Source organism: Crocodylus porosus, unplaced genomic scaffold, assembly GCF_001723895.1.
Source record: "Crocodylus porosus isolate Cpor-Errol unplaced genomic scaffold, CroPor_comp1, whole genome shotgun sequence".
Taxonomy (NCBI): Eukaryota; Metazoa; Chordata; order Crocodylia; family Crocodylidae; genus Crocodylus; species Crocodylus porosus.
The window spans coordinates 66,178,441-66,201,059 of record NW_017728907.1 but is presented as its reverse complement, the minus strand read 5'-3'; the positions used below and the strand labels follow the sequence as shown (position 1 = coordinate 66,201,059).

Sequence of the window (22,619 nt, the reverse complement as noted above, 5' to 3'; positions counted from 1 at the left end):
AGTCATAGAGCAAGATTTTCAGCTGGCGTAAACACCATAGTCATTTCAGATGAGCTAATGCCAGTTCATACCAACTGATAATCCAGGCCATATAGGCATTCTGGTTACATCCATAACCTTATTACATCACAGAGTTTTCCAATACTTTTATGATATCAAAACTTTAATCCCACACATTGAAGGATATTTTTTGCTAAAAGAGGTTTTGTGGAAAAAATGTGTTGCGAGAATGACTGACCCTCATTTTGGGAGTGAGTGAGTGAGGGGCCGAGGAGGGCTTATGCCTGTTTCCTTATGTTTCTCTCTTCCATCTCTTCAGTGGCCTGTTCATTGCAATGGTTGTGAGCCTGCTCTTCCTCGTGCTGCTGAGATTCACAGCGGGGGTTCTCTTCTGGATTTTCATCTTCGGTGTGATTGGAATGATAGGCTATGGTAGGTGTTAGCTCCTTGATGCCAAGGTGGAGCAGGATATGTATTTTTCTTATTGCTTAAATTTGTACTAGGAAAATCTGCAATTTTAACAAATGTAATTTTTTTAATCTGGATAATATTGCAGATCGGAAGGGTTTTTTGGTTTTCTTTAACGAAGCTTTTACTGTGGATCAGTTGCAGTACCATGGAACTACTCACTCAGTGGTTAGTTTGTGAAGCAGTAGGTTTTGTATGTTTGCATTTCTTCTCTCATCAAGTGGGTTAATAAGCTTCCAGTCTTATAACTCATCCCCCCCGCCCCTGCATGACACGTTAAAAGGCAAATCACTTTCTTTGAAAAATGTTACAAAAGGCTCATTTGTGTGTATAACTCTTCAGAAGCACTCAGGCTGCATTGACTTGTTTTTTCCCCCCCCCAAAGGCATCTGGCATTGTTACTGGGAGTATGATCATCTTCGGGGAATACCTGGATCTGACCTCACCATCTATGATATTGGGTTCCAGACTGACTTCAGAGTGTACCTGCAACTGAGGCAAACATGGTTAGCATTTAGTAAGTGCTTTAAAAATAGTCTCTGTTTATGCATAACCAGGAGAATGAATCGTCACACGTCAAGTGATTCTTGTTACACCTGCAGACAAAACTCCTCCTTTGGTTACCACACTGTGACATGTGCAGTCAGTGGAGATGTTTTATTATATTAAACAGTTTTTAAACTTTCCATGATTACTATTTTATCCGACCTACTTTAATCATATTTATAACAAACATGGAAGAAATGCACCATCTAGGGAACATTTCACATACTGTGCGTCCCTCCTCATGTTATTGAGGATGGTAAGGGAGAAAACAAGACAATTCCTGGGACTCGGGCAAGGCTGCATGTGAGAAGTGCATTTTCTGTCCCCATCCAGTCCTTTCTGAGGGGGAACTATGTGCAGCACAGGAAGAAGAGAGATAACAGGTACTAAGTGGACCATTGTCCACATGGTTGGTCCATTTGGGCAGGATCACTGACCATGATTGATTAGATCCTGGCATGAGACCTGGGAACACTTTGGGGGAGTATTGGGGACACGAGTGTAGCAGAAGAAGTAACCTGCATGAGCTAAGTACAGTATAGGTATTGTTACAGTGTTGCAATCAGTGTCCAATATGGGAAAAGTCTGGGAGTAAATCTAATTTAAGAGGCTGCTGGCTGAAGTTTGGCCTTGCTGGTTTAGGGAAGGCCTCTGATGACCTGGTTTGAGTTACTTTTCATGCCTTAGCTGAACTTACAGCACTGAGCATGAAACTTTCAGGCCATAGGAAACTAACTAGTAGAGAACACTGCAACACATCTCAGCAACTCAGGCCACGTTAGACCTAACCTGCAGTCACTCTACTGGCTTCCCATAGAAGTTCAAGTCAAGTTCAAGGCCTCAGTTCTCATCTTCAGGGCTCTCCACAGCCAGTATCTAGAAGGTTGCCTGAAACCCCTAAATGAGAGTTCTTGTACAAGGGAGTTTTTAGCAGTAAGACCTAAGCCCCTTTTGGCAGGGCTTAAAGAATGAAGTCCTGCAGGAACTAAGAGCAATCACAGACCTCACCATCTTCCACACCAAGTGCATCCATCTGACTTCTCTAATGCAAGAACTCAACAGATTTTTAAAAAATTCTTACCCAAACCAGACACTACCCTGCACACACATTTTCCATTGGAAAGAAAATGGGAGAACAGTCACGTGACACATATTTCTTAAAGCAATACTGGAAGGTACATAGTAGGGGTGTGCAAAGGGGGCCCTATTCAATTCGGATTCAGCCTGAATCAGGGACAATGATTCGATTTGTTGATTCGGATCGCTGTCTCTGATTCGATTTGGCCAAATCCGAATCTGAAGATTCGATGCTGATTTACAGAATCAGTGATTTGGACATAGACACAACTTTAAGTGTTTCTTCTACATACCTCGAGGTACCAGCATGGCTTGCGAACGCTGCGATGCTGGGGTGAATGGAATGCTCCACAGGAGCACGGGGGGCCCTCCATGTGTTCAGCGGTGAACCCTGAAGTGGACTGGTACCTGCCCAGCTCAGCAATTGGCTGTGGGGAGACTCCGGGTGCCCCTCCAAACCCAGGAGGCACCAGTCAGGAAGTGGGGGGGCCCCCTAGCATGCTCCCTGGCAGACCCAGAAGCGGACTGGAAGTGCTTCTGGTCCACTTCTGGGTCTGTTTGGGGAGCCCCCCGCAGTTCTGTGGGACACTCTAAGCACCCCAGCATTGCAGCATTCATGAGCCACCTAGATTAGATAGACTCCCTTCATTACCTAGTTTAATAACTAAAGCTGCAGTCCTTTGCTGAAACTCATCTTCTCTTTATTTACCTGGATGTCTGGGCTAATATGGTAATAAGACATATATTACCACATATTGCTAAGGCAAATTTCTCTAAAGTTATGTACCTAGAGAATATTCCAGTTTTATTGCATCCCTATTTCATGCTTGTAACACCCAACAGATGCTAGCCTCCTGCTTACTCAGCAGGCACTGATTCAGCATGCATATTTCATATGGGTTGAAATATTTTATCACAGAACACAGTTCACAAAGGAGGCACACTATACACATTTTGCAGATGAAGAAATCAAGGTATGGGACTAGATGAAGGTCCCTCAGCTGGGTAGCAGAAGAGTCAGGAACAGAGTAATTACCAAAGCTCATCCTTTAGGTCATGCTGCCTCTCTTAGGTGCTTTATACACATGTCCGTAATTTAACAGAACTGAGTTGGAATAAATTTAAGAAATGTATTGTCACCGCAAGAAAACTCTGAGAATAACTGTGAGAAGACCTGGTCCTTGGAGGGGTAGAGCAGTTTCATGGAAAGCTGAGGGCACTCAGCATCTCTGAGGATCCTTAAGTTGATACAGTAAGGCATCATACTTGCTAAGGGGGCTTTGGATCAAGGTACCACAATGTCTGCTTGCCCATCTAGACACTCAAACTTGATTTTTAAAGATTCTACAATTACTTGTGGGGGAAGGATCTGCAGTACAGCTCTTTCCATTCTCAGGTATTAGCTGGTATGTGGTAAACTGGTGGAACTGGGATTCTGAGGCTGGGACTTCAGGAGCAGAGTTAGAACGTGCGTGTAACTTCTGTGGAATACAGCCCCCTCCAGACTGTCCTCGTCCAACTCGCTCCATTCCAGTTAAATAAGGGCTGGATTCTACTCTCATACCAGTGTTATGCACATGTAACCCTGTTGACTTCAGTGGAATTGCCTCTACGTGAAATCAGGGCAATGAAAACCAGAATCAAGCCTTCTTCGTGAAAGGATTGATTTCCATCTTCATTTCAAATACTACAAATTACAAGCAGTGCAACATAACCATTCAAAGTGCCTGTATATAACTAAAGAGAAATGTTTTCTCATTAAATATATTAAGGAAAATAATATTCTTGCCAAATGTTCCGTTCATATGGTTTTTAATCAATGATTTTCTTTGCAAAATATTTTACTTTGCAGTGCTCCAATTTTCTTTTTAAATTACAAATGCTAATATCATCTGCCAAGGCCCTACACATTCTAGCTGGCAGCTGGAGTGTGGGAGTTCACAAGCACTTATAACATGGGGATTGAATGTTGGAATTTTACAGTGAGAAGGAGCCAGAGCAGTCTTTCTGAGTTACTTGGGATTCATGAACAGGACTATAAAGCAGGAAGCTGAAACCAACAGTGTAGAAAGAAAGTGTTAATTTGATTTTTTGATCAGTTTAATTTTCTTGTTTGCAGTGATAATACTTTGCATTGTGGAAGTCATCATCATACTGATGCTGATCTTCTTAAGGAATCGGATCCGGATTGCTATTGCACTCTTGAAGGAAGGCAGTCGGTATGTTTCACGGATGTTTTCTTAAAATAAATTATAACTACCCACCTTGATGCACTACTTTGGAGCTGACTCTAGCACAGCTGGGGTAGAGTGGTATGATAAAAGCATGATAGAAAAAGTGATGATAAGGACAGGGGAAGCCAGTCATCCATTAATGAGGCCATACCTACATTAACAGTTGTCACTGCCAGAACTTTTCTTTGCTTGCAGATATTCAGAGACACAGCAAGCTCATTCAGTGCCCAGGGTGGTTAAGGAGGTGTGGCAGGCAAAGAGGGTAGTCTTACCTACCTGGGCCCTCTGCACAGAGAAGGAAGTTGCTGCTGCTGCTGGTCAGCCAACACTGCTACAGCAGCAGCAGTAGTAGTAGCCACGTTCCCTGTGCAGAGAGCCAGGGTAGCAGTGACAGAGAGTCCAGCAGCAGCAGCCCTGTAGCACGAACTCCCTGGAAGCCACCTCAGGGGTCCTGTTTGCTTCCCCTCCCATCCCCAACACCAGATGCATTACTGGGTGCAGGGCTGCACATGCTGTGAGAAAAAAACTCCCCAGAGAGGAGAGAGGGAAGCCCTTTCTAGTCACCACCCATCTCTCAGATGCACTGCTGGGTGCACAGCTCTGGTGCCTGGTTCCTATAGCTAGGCAGCACAGGGTTGCCTCTACCATGGTAAAGACTCCTGGGAGGGGATTCCAGAAGCCCTCTCCATAGTCGGTGCCCAGGGCTGGTACCCGACTTGCCCCCCCCCCCCGCTACACTGCTCAGCTGTCAACATTGCTGTGTCTTGAGTGTGTCCAGTCAGATGCTTTTGCTAGTTTTGTGCCTTCTCACTGAGGAGGTAGTGTTGACAAAATGACTGGACATGATGCCCCATGGTAAGAGCTCATGGCCTACACTTGCCTAGATTGCAGTACTGCTGGAGCTGATTCACACTAGCACTTTAGAAATGGCTGTCTGTCAGGTTAGGGCAGGGGCAGGGATGGGAAATTTTTTGGGCAGAGGGCTGCTTACCAAGTTTTGGCAAGATGTTGAGGGCCACATAGGTAGCCCCACTCCTTGACAGGTGCCCTGCCCCCTAGTTGCCATTGTGTGTCCCACCCCTTCTTGCCCCCTAACCCCCAACCTTTGCCACCAGAAGCTCCTCCCCTTGCCCCCAGAAGTACTCCTTTCAGCAAGGGGTTTTGCCACCTCAGAACCAGAAAAATACCAAATTATATTCTAAAAATCAAACATCTACAACATTCATTAATTTGATTTTAAACAAATATTTTTGCCCTGATTTATATGTGTAGTATACATAGAGGTGATTGCACAATAGCTTAAAATGAAGTCTTACTCTTGTATATTGTGGGCGGTGAGGGCATGGGGGATGGGTATAAGTTTGTGGGGGACTGTGGGTGTGTGGTGAAGGGTGTGGGTGTCTGGGGTTTGTGGGGGTTGGATAGGTATGGGGTGGGCTAAAGGAGCATGTGGGCGTGTGTATGTGGATATGTTAAGTGTGTGTGGGTATGGAGTTTGTGGGGGGCTGTGGGTATCGGTGTGTCTGTGGTGGGTTGTGGGGGAGTAGATAGGTGTGGGTGTGGGGTGAGGGAGCATGTAGGAGTGTGTGTGGATATGTGGGGTATGGGTGGGTCTGGGGCTGTGTGGGGGGAGGGTGGCTGGTGTGTGGGTGTAGGGCTGTGTAAATGGCAGTGTGAGGGGGGTGTGCGTGCATGCATGCAGCCAGGAGCCACATGGTGCAGGAGCTGCTGGCAGGCAGGCAGGGAAGTGCTGAAAGTGGTAGCAGGTTGGGCGGAGTGGGAGCAAGCGGGCATGTGGGAGCACAGCAATAGCTGGGCAGGAACGTGGGGCCCAGGCAGGTGTCCCGGGGTCAGCGCCGAGAGGGCCCAGAGTGAGGTGGAAGCAGTGTGGGGTCCCAGCTGCCAGAGGCTCTGTGGAGCCGGGCTGGATACCCTCTCTCCCCATTGGGCCAGCCCAGCCCAGCTCAGCCCAGCTCCATAGACCTCTACCAGCCCATGCCCTACACTCCTGCTGCCCCACTCTAAGCCCTGCCAGTGCTGGGCCCAGGACACCAGTGCAGCCCCATGCTCCTGCCCAGCTGTTGCTGTGCTCGCACACACCCACTCACTCCCATTCTCCTTCCCCCCCACCGTCACTTTTCCCACTTTCCTACCTGTTGCCGCAGCACTCCAGCACCACATGTTTTCCGGCTGCATGGCCGTAACTGCAGGACTCAGCAGGAGCTAGCCCAGCCCCAAGGACCAGGGCAGTCCCCTTCCTCCCCCTTCCTGGCCCCCTGCATTCTTATCTGAATTTCCCTCTCACAAGCAGGGAGGCAGGAACAGTCCCACAGTCCCAGGCCACAAGCCTCTGTTAGGCAGGGCCTTCCAGTTGGGAGAGGGGGGTTACTGATGGGGGCTGGAGGTGGGGGGCAGGCAGGCCTTGCTGCTGGGTCCTGCTGCTGGCTTCTCCTGGGTCCTGCTTCCTTGGCTCCTGTTATCTTTGACAGGCAGCCAGGAGCAGATAAATATTAATTTTCTACAATGTTTAGGGGTTCTGTGAGCCGGATAGAACATCCTGGCGGGCCAGATTCAGCCCACAGGCCATATTTTGCCCACTGCTGGGTTAGGGGGCGTGCCTTGTAGGGGAAATGGCTTTAGGCAGTAGAAGGGCTGGATTTCGCTGGCTGATAAAGAATTTGTACGTGGACACATGGACATCTGTAAAAATAAAAAACAAAAGCTTTTTCTGTTGGCAAAACAGTGTAGTATGCACCACAACTGTGAGCATGGCTTTGAGGCAGGCAAGCAATCCTGCCTTTCAGCAGGAGTATGGGCTAAACAAGGGAATGGGGAACTAGGAACATTATTGTTTGACTTGGAGTGCACTTGGATCCACATGTCCTCACATGTACCTGTTTTCTGCTTTCTATCTATAAGGCAGAAGATGCTTGAGAGTTTTGAAACATACTCTCATTGAACACAGAAGGCTGAGTGTAGTCCTCAACTTTGCTTGTACCAGCCTTTAGCTTCCTTTCATAATTGCCAAGGGAACAATAGGTTTGATGTACATACTGCACAAGAACTTGAATGATCAAGGCCATTATAAAAAGGATTCATTCTTAATGACAGCTACCAAAGGGATAATATCTAAGTTTCAACAGTATCTAAGCTACCCATTTTTGAAACCCCACTCTAGAAAATCTGATTATGCAAAGGAAATAGTAGTAAAAATTTTTAAATGGATCCTTTTAAAAATTAGAATGGCTACTGTGATGTTTGAGCACTGCTAGGATTCATGTGGGAGCCAAGATAGCACTGCTAGAATTCATGTGGGAGGCATAGATCCACTCTGACTGACCCAGGTAAACTCAATAGCTAGTAAAATATCAAATTTTACCCTGAGACCAGGTGTGCAATTCCCATTGATTATATTTATTATGTGGATAAAGTAAGAGCAGTGGGAGCAGAGCTCCTTGGTCTGTTACTCTATGTTCAGCAGTATAGAGGTCAAAACTTCTGCCTGCTCATGTCTATACTATGTCAGACCCTGCTAGGGAGCACAGCTCTGAACTTACCCCACATTAGCTCCTGCTCTGTGCAGACCAAAAAAGCAAAAAAAACCCCTCTATCATCTAGTCACCTTAACACAATGCAAGGAGCACCATGGGGGAACACAATTAAACAGCTACCTGGCGCATTTTCAGCATTTGGTAGGAACAGGGTGCATCTACATGTGTGCTTTACTACCAAGTTGACTAATTAGCTCCACATTAAAGTATCACTGTCTACATATGCACCCCTATTAGGGCATAGTAAATTAATTAGGATACAGTAAATTTACTATGCATCCCACAGTAAATTGACATGTCTGGGACAAGTACTATCCTAAAGCAGAGTTATTTAGTGTGCTGAAATGCATATGTAGATGGTGACCAGGTGTCCATGTGTAGATGGTGACCAGGGTGGTGACCACCCTGGCTGGGGCATGAGGATGCTACAGTGTGGGAGCTGCCTGCTGGCTAGCCCTGCACTGTACCACCCTGCACCCCATCCAGCCTCTCCACAGGCCACAGAAGCTCCGTGATGGCATGCTGACCCCCTGGGCCTCCTGCTAGCTGGGCCAGCACTGCCCTGGCTCAACATGCTGTGCCCAGGTGCACACATAAATGCAGCACCTGGGAACAATAAACTCTGGTGCAAACTATACTGGAGTTTATTGCTACATGCTAATTGCATGTGTAGATGCACCCACAGAGTGGGAACCAGTGTGGACCCTAGCATAGTTGATGCCTGCTCTAATAGTAACACATGATTGCTGTGTGGGATTTTCTTTTATCTTCCCTGTGTGATGAATTAACCAAGAACAGAATTCAGTATGGAGAGTTAATAGATCGTTGCTACCAAATTCATCACACACAAATGGGAGCCTGTGCCTTTTCTTTCTGCCCTCATTTTCTTTTACTTTCCTTGGCATCATAGCTGCCCAGGTGTCAGGATTAGGAATGTTTTTAATGGATTTAAGAACCACTGAAATTTCATAATCAAGCAAGTTCTCATCCTCCTTTCTATACAGGAAAGCACACAGGAAATTGCAGTTGATTCTGGAAGCACTAGACTCTGCCCTTTGGTTCCTGTTCATTATCATTCAGGAACACTTTATACACTAAAACACTTTTATTCAAAAAAAATGACAGATAGAAACACTTCAGAAATTTCATAAACTCCCCGCTGGGAGGTAATAATATTTTCTAGGTTTTCAGCTACATTGAAAGGTCACTTGAGGGTGATATTTTTACACTCATGCATAATGCATGAGGTGAAACAGTGTAAGTAATTACTATAAAATTAACAGACCATACCCTGTATGCAGGATGATGGAAAATAGGTTGCTAATGACAGGGAATCAAGTGATATTTTTCAGTAGAGTTTAACTATTCTTTCAATAAAATTGCGATTTATAATAGTGATAATCTACTTAGAATCTGTTCTTAGGACAATTAACAATCCGTTTCTTAAAGTAAAGCATCTGTGACATCAGTATTAGCTAGCAGGCCTATCACAGAGTATTGAAAAATATTGATTTCTGATGATTATTTGATAAATAGCATAAGGTCATGCACTTCTGTGTGTCCCATAATGCACATGCTGTGTCTTTAGACCTACCTATAGTTGGCAGTGTGAGAAAGCTATTGGCAGTTTGCTATTCACCTTTTTGTGTCACGTGACAACTTAGCCCATTTGCCAGAGCTTTGTTTATAGTTTCATAGAAGTTAGGGGCTAAAAGTGACCTTACACCACCTGTGGGGGAAGTCTGACCAGACCCTTGGTACTCGACTTGTAAAGAAGTTGTTCCTTATATCTAGTCTGAAGTGATTTCAGTCAGTTTGTGCCCATTATTTCTTGTTCTCCCCTGGGGCAACAGGAGGAACAGAGGAAAGATGGAGGGAAATAGCAGGGGGAAGTTAAGGGCTAGAAGCAGCAAGAGCTGTAGGATTGAGATAGGGAATTAAATGATGGAAAAATAAGATTATGCTTCTACCAATGAAAAGAAAGCAAAAATGGAGAAGGAGAAAGGAGGCAAGCAGTAAGAAGGTGCTGATGCCAGCATTCAGGGATTCCAGCCCAAGATAAAACTACTGATATCAGTAGGGGGATACATAAACAAGCAATTGCTAAAGGGCTAATAAAACTGTGATTTTATTTTATTGTTTTCGTTTTCAAACCTATTTTGTTTTCTTTATAGGGCTGTTGGCTACATAACATCTGCATTATTCTACCCAATTATCACCTTCATTCTAATTGCAATCTGCATTTCCTATTGGGCAGTAACAGCTGTGTATCCTTCTGTATAAGTATTTGCTCCATGGTATCAGTGTGGTACCTGAAGAGCTCCAGGACAAACTGTATGTAAATGCTCACATCAGTCTTCTTTTGAAGTGACCCATAGATTCAAGCTGGAGACAAAATCCTCACGTAACTGTTTCCACTAAGACTAATGAATAGCTGCTCTCTGCTGTTTATTTTCCCTTAAAGTGGGGCTTTCACTGGTTCAAAAAAGAGACTCAATTGTTGTTGTTCAGAACACTGTTTCCCATTCTCTGTACTCTGTGTCGACTCCCCTGCAGGTATCACCAGCACAGAAGCTAGCCAGAAGCCACTGGAGGTATAGTGAACTAATCCAGGGGTGGCCAACATATGGCACAAGTGGCATGGCAACCTTTGTGTGTGACACACAGCAAATTGGGGAGGGAGCAGGATGCACAGCAGTGGATAGGGCATAGAGCAGAAGCAAAATAGCAGATCCAGCAGGAAGCACAGGGAAGGAAGTAGAGTAGATCAGGCAAGGAGCAAAGGACTGGGAGAAGAAAGCAGAGTAGGGGATCAGAGTGGCATTTGGGAAGGGTGCAGGGCCTGCCAAAAAGTTGGCCCCTACTGAACTAATCTACTCTGCTGAGCTATGTGTGTAGTGTGGGTTAAGAGAAGAATAGTAGGAACTCCCCTCCTTACGTCTGTTCAGAGGTGTAGAGGTTGAGGGTAGATCTGCATATACCTTTGCCCTGGGAACCCTCGCTTACATGGTGGCCTCATGCATCAGATAGGATGCAGCATTAAAACAAGATCTCTCTGCAATCCATGTGGATTTTAAAGGTAGTGGTCCCCTGTTTTTGTGTTTGTTTTACTGAGGAGGCCCTGTGTTTCCTCCTTAATGCAATTTATTCAGTTTCCTGGCTACATCAGGAGAACCCGTGTATAAAGTAATGGCTAATCAAACACTGTGCAAGTATGCAAACCTGACCTGCGACCCAGAGGTAAGTGTTATAAAGGGGGTACTCTTAGGTGTATTAATCACCATTCAGTTCATGTGCAATACTAGTTAAGAAACAGATATTTTTTTAAATTCTTTTTACTCATTGCTTGTGTTTAAATTGCAGGATATTTGCTGTCAGATAGCAGTCCCTAGCCATGTCTACACAAGACACTGACTGTGCAGTAACTCTTTACTACTCAGCAGTAATGTCACATGGCACGAAGCACGATGCAAAGTTACTGTGTAGTAGTAACAAGTTGCTGTGCAGTCAGCATGACCTGAAAGCTGTTTAGTGATGTTACTGCGCAGTAACTTGTTTATGCAAGGACTAAATGACTGCAGTAAAAACTGTGCAATCAGCCTCTCATGTACAGCCCCTGTGTTCAAAGTGATTTATAAACATAGACTAATTAATCCCCACAACACCACTGTGAAGTAAATGAGTATTAGTAGCCCTGTTTTACAGGTTGGGGAAGTGATATGCAAAGCCAAGGGCTTAGCTTTTGAAAACCATCCAGTAATTCTTAGTGGTTCTGTTTTTGTATACCGTGGGCACCCCAAATCAATGGCCAGTTTTGAAAATTTGGGTCTCAGAGACTTGCCCAAGATTCATAGCACATTGATGGAAAAGACCTGATTATCATAGATATCAGATCTCTTCATTTAGTCACACATTCTAACTACTGTTTCATGTTTCCTATCACACGGGCTAGCAACAATGATAATTTAAAAAATACTCATAACATTTTTCAGCTTCTAAGGACATACAGGACAAGTGAAATTGGGCTCTAACTTTAGGGTTTGGTGATTTTTCTAATAAAAATCAGGACTAATAAAATCTAACCTCAGGAGGAATGTATGCATTGCACATATCTCAAGCACTACAGCATTCTGCTGATGTCTGAGAACCAAAAAAAAAGAAAACAATTAGGAAATGATTATTTTGCCTTCATTGTCCAGATTGAACAAAAGGAGTGAATGTCATAAATGGAGAAAAACCATTTCAGTTTTAAACATTATTACTATTTTAATAATCTGAGACAGGTAATAATCTGTGACCAGATGGTTAGCTGGTATAAAATGTCATAGATCCATTGATCTCCACAGAGCTACGAAGATTTATGCAAACTGAGGTCTGGCCTCTGAGTGTTAAGAAAATGTCTTTTGGCCTGGCCAGCTTTCCTGCAAGGAAGCAAAATAGTTTATGTATCTTTTGAAATTCAAATTCAGACAACCTAGGTCCCAGTCATACAAAAATTTATACATATTTAAATAGTTTGCCATATTGACAAACCCAGAGATTTAGCACCTGCATGGGTTTTTATCTTTTTAAAATATTGCCCTCTTGGTTATGTAAATTAATTTAAAACATTTCAGTGCAGTCAGATTTCATTTGGTGAGCAATGAAGAACTGAAACTTATGGTAGAATACATGAGATTTGTGCTAAGCCATTCAAAGTTCATTACTTATGAATATTTTATTTATTTTCTTTCTCTACAGACTTTTAACACAACCAATGTGACCAAATTGTGTTCTGGTGCTCAGTGTACTTTTGCTTTCTATGGGGGAGAAAGCCTGTACCACAGATACATCTTTATCTTTCAACTTGCCAATGCTTTTGTCTTTCTTTGGCTGGTGAACTTTGCAATTGCACTGGGTCAGTGTACCCTTGCTGGTGCCTTTGCCTCCTACTACTGGGCTTTTAGAAAACCTGCTGATATTCCCCCATGGCCACTCTTTTCTTCCTTCGGACGAGCAATACGGTAAAGTTAAGAATCTGTACCTTTTATGTATTTTCTAAATACATAACTCATAGAAACCTTATAACTCATAGAGAAATAATATAATTATTCTTAAAGTATCAAATGAAAATTATTGTGTACAAGAGTGGTATTATTAAAGACTCAGCTTTTTTAGTTATTAAAGGACCTGCATTTTCCAATTATCTGGGGTGTATGAATTTCAAAAGAAGAGAAGCCCTAGCAAATTATCTGCCTAATTAACTCTTGCAGGTCTTGCAACTGTGCCAATTTGTTACTGCAACTCACAAATGACCCATTGGGCACCTAAGAAATAACAGTTATTTTGTTTTGTGCCTAGTAGTGGCAAGTGGGAATAAAGATTTTTGTGCAGAAATGTTGGCTTTCACATTTCTGAACGTCAGTTGGACACTATATTTATATGTAAAAATATGTAGCTACACATACAAGATGATAGGTGTATATTCACATAGGTGTAGATATGATCCTGGTTTTCATGAAATTAAAGGCCCAGGTCCATGCACAAAAGCTTATATGCCCTTATACAGTGTTACTGTGTGTGTGTGTGTTCTGTGTGTATACAGAGTGCTTAAATGCACAGGTGTATATGTAAACTTTGGATTCATTTATATATGGATAACCTTTTGTGAAAATTAACATAGGTAAACATGGATTTTAACAAAACTTTGTTTATAAAATTACTGTAATTCTAATAATCATTTGATCTATTATTTCCTTCTTCAGCAGAGAGGAGACAATTAACTGATACTACCTACAAGCAATAGCTATGCTGGCATAACTGTCCCATGTGGATACATTATTCCAAAATAAAAATAACTACTTTCTATAATAATTGCTCCCCTGCCAAAATTGGCTAGTGTAGTTGTATTAAAAGTATCCAGTTACAGAGGTTCGCTTTTAACCTATAGCCCCTGATAATCCAAACTACTTGTGTGAAAAGTACTACCACACTTCAGTTAAGAGGTTTTGTGTATAGACAGGGTTCAGGTTAGGGGCAGCATATAGCAGCAAAATGTTCGGCTAGCCTGAGGTTATTGTATAGCATTAGTGGAGGCAACACTTTTTACAGTTTTTCAGCAGCATCCAAATCCTCAGCAAATTTTTCATTGTGTTTCATCTTTCTCAGAAGATTCTTAAATGTGAAATCTGTGAATAAGGTAGACTTAGTTACATCAGTGTCTCTTGTAACCTTACTTTGTTTTGTATTAGATACCACACAGGTTCACTGGCATTTGGGTCTTTAATTCTTGCAATAGTCCAGCTGATTAGAATAATCTTGGAGTACCTGGACCACAAACTGAAAGGTGAGACTTATAGTCTGCTCCAGAATATTAAGTCCTCTGGTAAATGTTTGCTTTCCTTCCCTCAGACTTCAGATATGAAATATGTAAGGCTCAGGTCCTGGGCTGCTGTTCTTGTAGCTCCAAGTAAAGTCTAAGCTGCTTTGCCATGGAAAGTTGAACAATAGTACAGGAAACCCTTGCTATTCGCGGGTTCGGCATCCACGATTTCAAATATTTGAATCCTCATTTTAAGTATTATACACTTCATACACTTACAGGAGCTCCCCAGGAGCTCTGCACTTGGTGCTGCTGGGCTCCTGCCACTGCGCTCCCGCCGTCACCACTGGAGCCATGCCTCCCCCCCCCAGCCACTGGGGGCACTGCGTTCATGAATGCAGTGCCTTATTTGCAGATTTTGCCATTCATGGGGGATACAAGAACGTTTTCCCCACGAATGGCGAGGGTTGCCTGTACTCATGCAGAAGGTGGATCTGCTGGAATTTATCGCTGATGGGCTAGATTCATTCTGGAAGGAAAAAGAACATCACATCTCAGCCCAGTGATGGGGTAGGATTTATCGGAGGGAGAACATGGGGAGTTTTTCCACCTCTGACAGACCTTGGGGGTTCAGTTTCCCATGTTTTCAAGACAAATCCTAAACTGTCTCTCCTTCTCATTCTGCAGGTACACAAAATTCCTTCACAAGATTTCTGCTCTGCTGCCTCAAATGCTGCTTCTGGTGTTTGGAAAAATTCTTGAAGTTCATCAACAGAAATGCTTATATCATGGTGCGTAGCTTGCCTTTTGGCATGTTATAGCCCCATCACTGTGGCACAGCACTCGGGGCCTCAGATAAAAATCCCTTGCATCTGTGCTTTAATATTAATTTTGATTTCCCTAGGATACAATTTGGCTATCATCTGTTACTGTTTGAATTGGGAAGTTAAAGAATTGGATGCTAATGACAGGAGAATTCACATGCCCCTGCCCCTCAAAGGTGATGATTTCTTCCCTGTCCCCCTCCAGAAATGGAGGTATGACATAGTTGGCATAATAATTTCCCTTCACACCTGCAATTCAAACACGGATTTCAACATTCATTTTACCACATCCAAGGCATGCTGCATGCCTTGCTGCTGCGGTATTTTTGTTAAAATGTGCTGCTAAGAAGGACATTTGAAAACAATTAGTATCTGTATTTACCCTCAAAGCTATCGAATTCTCTCAATTACAGCAGCTGATTTTACAACAACCCCAACTGACTTAGAAGAAAGTTTCCAGATTTACACTTCTAGAAACAAGCAGGATTTAGCCCAAGCTGTTTTGACCTGAAACATTTTTAAGTGCCTTACAATCACATACCTGTTATCTTAGAAGAAATGACTGTAATGATGCTGTTAATACCACATTCACTAAAAAAAGGAATTGCAGAAATAGTTGCAATCTTGAAAGAAGTGAATTTTCCTCTTGTAGGCCTTGTCTACACTGAAAAAATTGACAGTAATACTCCAGAGTAACTGTTCTTGTATATACTCCCCCAATCCCTTCCAAAATAAATGTGATTTTATTTCAGATTAAGGACTTTGCTTTGTGGAGTAATGGTATGTGGATGTAATTGCTCTGACCTTAGTATTCTGGTAGTTGGTTTATCCCTACATGAGATAAGAATCGGGTCCAGTGCATCCCAGCTGTGCAGTGAGAACAACAATAATAACGAGGAAAGGACAGGCCTCAGCTGCAGAGTTTAGTACTGGACTGAATTTTTCCAAAGGTCAGACATGTTTGGAGCCAGGTTTGGTTCAGGCTCACCTTGAGTTTAAAGAAATCTTTTGAGTTTATTGTGCCTACTTCCTGCACAAATCACAGTAATGGCTTTACACCTATTTGATACATGCAACTGAAAAGGACCTTCCCTTCCCGCTATATTCCCCTTAACCTGCCATCATCAGTTCCCCATCTGTGATCCCATCTGGGTCATGCACCAGTGCAGTGGGGCAAAGACTAGGTTCCTGAACTGTTCCACTTAGAAAATTATGCTTTGTGTCCACTTCCTGACTGCCAAAAGATCACCCAGGGCTGCAGAGCCTCACAAAGAGAGAAGTTGGAGAGAAGGGACATGTCTACTTGAGATGTTTACTGTGCAGTAGACTAATTAACGACACTGTGTATGTGTAGATGCTATACAGGCTGGCTGGGGCACAAGGGTGCTCTGGCTTAACATGCTGCAGTCATGGGCACATGTTCAAATGGCATGACTGGGAGCAGTAAACTCCAGAGCAATAAGCATGTGTAGACACGCCCAGGGAGAGATATTATAACACTGCCTGCAGGAGACTGAGGGAAAGTAGAGAGTAACATGGGGCTTGGGTGGGAGTTTGATCACAGATACAAATGTATTATATAGGGCTGTACATGCATAGAGCCCCAGAAGCCATGAGAATGGTGTTTGATTAGCTAAAAACTTATCAGACAACTGTTACTGTTTTGCAGATCGCAATATATGGTAAGAACTTCTGTGCTTCGGCAAAGGAAGCATTCTTTCTGCTGATGCGCAATGTGGTGAGGTAAGGGGCTATGTCTCCTGTCCTTGAGATTGACACCTTCCCTGCTATTGTGTTTTGAAAAGTTACTTTTTCCCCTAGAAGATTAATTCCAACTGGTCCAATGCTTACATGCTGTTGTCCCTGTTAGCACCAGCAAGCCATACAGCTAGGTATTCCTTAGTCCAAGCTAGAGTGATTTAATATGACACACAATTTTGCTATGGGTTACATGATTGACGCTGTAGAAGCTTAGGTATCCCTGGCCCTTGTAAAAGGGCTAACAAGAAAGCAGTGGAGCCAACTGAGAGAATTTGTAGTGATTTATTACGCATGTATCTATCTATAGGGTGTCTATCGGCATAGCATCTGGACCCAGCGTGGATGGTGCCAATGTGTGTCTGTTCATATTTTCTAAGAGGAAGAACAGCTGGACCTGAGCCTAAAAATCCTGGGATGGTTTACAGAGTGACAGGGAGGAGGAAGGGTTTTGCTTTTAAAACCAAAGTCTTTAATATTTAATAGGGCATCTCTTCTCATGCTAGAAGCCTCCCCTGTGCTCCCCACTGCATTGCCAGGGCTGTTGCTGAGCTCCTTTTTCCAATCAGCACTTCTCATTGCTCCTGGCTCTTCCTGTAATACAGGAAGATCAAAAAGAATGGGAACAGGGTGCTGATTAGAACAAGCCCTTAGGAGCAGGCCATGCTGGAGCAATAGGAGGTGGCCTAATTACTAGCAAGAAGCACACTGAGGAAGCTTAGGGAGTTTAAATTATTTCGTTCTGGGGAAGGGAGGATGGAGAAAAGGCCATGGACAAGGAAGAGGGGGAGGAGAGAGGAACAGTGAAAGAGAGCAGAGAGACTTTGAGAGTGGGGCAGGCAGGAGCAAAGGGTTCTAGACAGAGATGGCAAGGGAGGATTGAGCTGTCACATAAAGCTCCAGGATGTCCTGCTGGGTTTAGCCAATCTGTTAGTAGCCATGCCCATTGCTGATGATACCCAGGCAAAAGTGGAAGACCATCCATTTCTGTTATCAAGGATTAAAAACAGGACAGGGCCATCCCTACCTTGCAGCCTTGATGCAATGATCTTTGTGTCCTTTAAAGAGTTTCACTTTTCTGTTCTACTTGCTATGGTTCTTAATAGCTATAGCTAGGAGCCAGGAAAATCTCTTTATTATTTTGAACTGGAATTTTCTTCTTTTAGCTCTAATCCCTACCTCTGACAGCTAATGATGGTTTGTTTTCTTTAATTTGGTTGTTGACCACTTCTCTTTCATGGTAGTTGGTACAATACATTACCATATACAGAGTCCCCAGCATCACCAAGATTCTCACCAGGCAAGTCTCATTTCCATGCCATTATTTATGGCAATTTGTGATAAGAGTCTGCCAAGGTTGGAGTCAGAGGCTGCCTGCAATAAGCCTCAGCCCTGCTTTGCTTTTCTTCCTGTTGCTACAGTCTAATCACACTGACGGCTAGGCAATGCAGTTATAGGACAGTGTAGCAGAAAGCTTGGTGCTCCTGCTACATTAAGAGCAGGCAGGCTGTAGCTGCAGCAGGCTGCAGGTATGGCAGGAAAGCAATCAGCAGCCACATGACTCAGGAGGGGCTGGGTTTAGAAAGGATACAAACCCAGGCCCTGAGCTGAGGCAGACAGTAAGGACCTGGAGGCTGCTGAGGAAACATCTAAGCAGAATGGCTGCAGCTTCTGAGTGCCAGTGTGGAGAGTACAGCCTGGAGCAGTCTGGAAGTTTGGGAAGCGGCTATGTGGTGGAAGAGGTCCCTAGGGGCCCAGTAAGGGGTCCAGGACCCTAGAGAGGGGCTGAGATGGGACCAGAAGGTTCCAGTTGGCCCAGAAGGAAGAGAGGGGCCAGGAGGCCAGAGGAACCAGAGGTTTATAGCCTCAAGTGGGTGAGCATTTGCAGAGGTCTGTAGCCCAGGAGGGGTGAGTGTGAACAGGGCCAGGAGAACCCAGGAGTCTTATCTGGCCTAGGGGTGAGAGAGAGGTCAAAGTGTTGGGGACACAGCCAGAGACATGAGAGGGCCAAGGAACCCATAGCCAAAGAGGGGCAAGGACTGAGGCTGGGAGACAATAGCCCAGGAAAGGCATGTGACATCAGGAAGTGATAACATCTGCAAGCAATATGGTGGGGTGTAGGGGTGGACAGAGACGCACAATTAAAGCCCTTAAGACAGGATCAAGCTTGGGAAGCCCTGGGGCAGGCTCCCATTTTCTAGAGACTATTACCAACAAGGCATGGCTGGTGAGGGAAGGGGAGTTTTGCCTGAGAGGTGGTGAAGCCGAGGACTAAGGGGTGCTCTAGGGGCAGGACAGCCACCTGTGGAGCAAGGAACAGTTACAGTCAGGTTGACATTACAAGATTTTGCTGGCTTCACCCCCACTACTGGGTAAAAACAGACAATATTTCTGTTGTAGCAACAGCTGTGCTAGAATGTTTCTGGAGCTTCAGGGGCCCAATCCTGCAAGACAAGTGCAGATGGGGGAACTCTGTGTTCCCTGCTTGCAGATGTGTTCTTCAGGAATCCCCAGGTCGGGGATTCCCTAGGCACACATTTTATGCTGCCATATCCCAGGTTAGGGCACACCTCTGCAAATCGGTGATCAGGCCCCTAAAGCCCCTGGACTGTCTCCTGGGGCAGCTGGACAGCATGGGCAGCTCTGGGCTACCCGCACTCTCCTGCCTAAAGTAAATAGATGTCTGCTGCAAAAAGGGGGCACCACCCATGTCATGGCCCCAATTTTGAGCATTTGTGGCACAACAAATGCCATGGACAAACTGTTCACTTGGCTTTTGTGCTGCTTAAATATTTTTATGGTAGCAGAAAGTTCAGGTCTGTTCCCAGACTATGCCAGCCATAGGCACTGGACACTTCTACACGAGATGTTCACTGAGGAGCTGACTAATTAGCTCCACAGTAAGTGTCTCAGTGTCTACACATGCAGTGCTATTAGGCCTCAGGAAACTAATTAAGTCTACTGCAAGTTAGTACTTGTAAATACAAGTACTATTTTGCAGCAGAGTTTTTGACTCTGCAGCACCGCACATGTAGATACTGAAGGGGCAGGCTGGGGCATGAGGGTGCTTCAGTATGGGGCTCCCTGCTGGCTAGCCCTACACTGTAGCACCCTCATGCCCCAGCCCCTCCACAGCACCTCTGAGGGCCCCTGCCAGCTGGGGCTGCTCCAACCTGGCTCAACGTGCTGCAGTCCCAGGTGCAAGTTCAAATGTGGTGCCCAGGAGCAATAAACTTTTGTGCAGCATGCACTGGAGTTTATTGCTACACATTAATAGCATGTATAGCTGCATCAGCTGTGTCTTACATTGTGTCTTCACTAGCAGACTCTACTGACAGAGCAATGCTGGTACAGCTATTGCAGGAGCATCTTTGTAGTGGAAACAGAGCCTTAACTGTCAGTTTTTTCTGTTCAGATGCATTTATTCTTCTGGGGCTATCTCTCTGCCTTGAGGTTCCCTCATCTGTGCTGAGCTGTGCTGAGACAGCTCAACATATCTTTGTAGTTTCAGTGCACTCTGGGACCACAGAGAATATGGCTAGTGAAGGAGAAAGACAGTCTCCTAATATTCTGCAACTAATGGGTGTCCTGAATTTTGGGTTCCAGTTTACCTCCAGCTAGAGCACTCATACTTTGATATGATATGAAGACATGACCTTCCCATGTTATGAAGAAAAGGCTTAAAAAAATAAATACAGGAAGGTTTCATTAGCAGCAGGAGTTGCACCTAATAAGTAGCTTTCACAGGCCATCAACAGCTTTGTTGGAGTGGGACTTATTTCAGCAAGGTGGTGAATGCCGTTGCCTTCTATCGTATTCCTTGTTCTGGTTGATCACTTAGTAATAACATTCTAGTAGTGACCCTCCTGCATGTATCATCTCCATGTTGACTGTTCTTTATGTTGGTCAAAGAACCAGTGCAAGACCATGAACTTCCTGAGCCAGTTTCCTAACATTCAGTGGATTTCATACAATAGAATGGAGCTATTCCATTTTGAAGTGCTTAAATGCCATTTGTCCTCTTTTAAACAGAGTTGCCGTGCTGGACAAAGTTACAGACTTCTTATTGTTCCTGGGGAAAATTCTCGTCGCTGGTGGTGTAGGTAAGCCACTTGGTTATTTCAGTATAGTGTTAGTTCTTGTTCTCAGGTATCCTAATATGTGCCAAACTTGTGTATGTCCAGACAGCACTGCAACATCCTGATCTCACACACTTTGCTATTACTTACTTACAGGACCTACATACACGAGTAAAGAATTGCCAGATTTGGTCCAAGGGACACATTTCCCCTCCTTTTACATGGTTCTTTGTGCATTTGACAGCACTATCAGTAGGGTCACTTTCACTGTCCTGTATGGAGTGTGTGATAACAACCATCTCTTCTGATGGCCACCATCTTATTGGTGGTACCATCTTCTGATGGCAACCATCTGTTCTGATCGCACACAAGGCTTGAAACAGGGATTTCCACCAATAAAAGGTTGAGTTCCTAAAGCATGATATAAAGCTGTCTGTCTAAGTCTGCAACTGACCGTGTTTGATGGCTGGACACAGAAAGAGAATCGGTATCACTCACTAGGTTACAGGTGCTTTCCTCTTCCTGTTGGCGCTGGATTTGACCCAGCCCCTATATCTTTTGTTCTGGGTAAGCGCAACCCTCAGATTGATCATAACACTTGCCAGTTGATAAAAGGCGAGTTTATTGATATATAGTTATAGGAAATGAAAGCAATGCAGGCAAAGCAAATACAGTATACATTACCCAAATTCCCCAGTCCCAGAATATACACAAGGGAATTTGTAGTGAGCGGTCTATCCGTCTGGTACATAAATGCCACCTTCAGCTCCTTTGCTTAACTGTCAGCAGCCTTGGAGGTCGGGGGCTGATGCGAACTGCTTCTCCTTCTGTTTCTAAAATTTCTTCTTTTGTATTCTTTCTTCTCCTGGTGACTTCTGATGACCCTTGATCTGTGGCTGTTGCTGGTTGGTCACACAGTGACACCTCCCATGTTATCAGCTAAAACCCCATTTTCACAAACCTATCACATGCCCACCTCCTAATTTGGAGCTTTACCAGTGTTCTCCTAATTTGGTTTCTTCCACCAAAACTGGAAAGCTTAAGGCTTTTTGCAAGCAGGCACTACTGCTCTGAAGCCAGGCCTATCTCTATTATGAAAATAAAGTTTGGATGTTTCTAGTTACCCAGGATGTGTGGCTTGCTGTTTTCCTGCCTGAGTTAGACACTGTCTGCTTCTGAAGGCTGGGAACCCTGTGTGACTTTGAGACACAAGGTCTTTAGAGATCAATTAACCCCTGCTGCCCCTCTTGACCCCTTATAATACATACCTACAAGCCAGTTCCCAAAAAACCCAAACCTTTAAATGCCATCTTTATACCAACATTTCCTAGGCCCTGTAAGGTGGTGTACATCAATGGCAACAGCAGCAGATCTATAACTGAGACTGAACTGTAGGCGTGTGCACTGAGACAAGGGGAAGTAGGAGACAGGAAAGGTGGCATGAGCCACTTTTGTGATGTTACACTCAAGCCTGTCCCAAAGACCCTGCTAACCGCAATTGCAGGAGAAGACGAAACATTTCTAACTTTTCTAAAAATTCTTGTCCTTTACAACAAAAGTCAGGATGTGCTATTTATATTTTGCTACGGCAGAACATTTAATTTTTTTTTAAGGAAACCCTTTAAAAAAATTCAAGCCAACAGTGTCCCCTGAAGGCTTTTTTAAAACTGTCATAGTAGTTTCAAAACATCATTTCGCTGATCCCCATCTTTTATACTTTTTGTATTTAAAAAAAAAGTGTGTGTATGTGTGTGTGTGTTTATGTGTGTGTGTGTGTATAT

General features: G+C 44.1%; 1 protein-coding gene across 2 annotated transcripts in view; it reads left to right on the top strand.

Annotated features, from left to right (window-relative positions):
* The first annotated feature begins 24 nt into the window (after window positions 1-24).
* The window catches only part of SLC44A5 (solute carrier family 44 member 5), a 36,400-nt gene continuing 13,805 nt past the window's right edge, over window positions 25-22,619 (top strand). The window contains exons 1-10 of one of the 2 annotated variants that reach the window (XM_019531637.1): window positions 25-432; window positions 854-985; window positions 4,211-4,310; window positions 10,051-10,143; window positions 11,029-11,116; window positions 12,617-12,879; window positions 14,107-14,201; window positions 14,865-14,968; window positions 16,671-16,744; window positions 20,792-20,862. In XM_019531637.1, the coding sequence (XP_019387182.1) occupies window positions 336-432; window positions 854-985; window positions 4,211-4,310; window positions 10,051-10,143; window positions 11,029-11,116; window positions 12,617-12,879; window positions 14,107-14,201; window positions 14,865-14,968; window positions 16,671-16,744; window positions 20,792-20,862 (1,117 nt within the window). In that variant the 5' untranslated portion in view covers window positions 25-335. The remainder of the gene's footprint in view (window positions 433-853; window positions 986-4,210; window positions 4,311-10,050; window positions 10,144-11,028; window positions 11,117-12,616; window positions 12,880-14,106; window positions 14,202-14,864; window positions 14,969-16,670; window positions 16,745-20,791; window positions 20,863-22,619) is intronic. The other variant, XM_019531638.1, reaches the window with a different exon arrangement.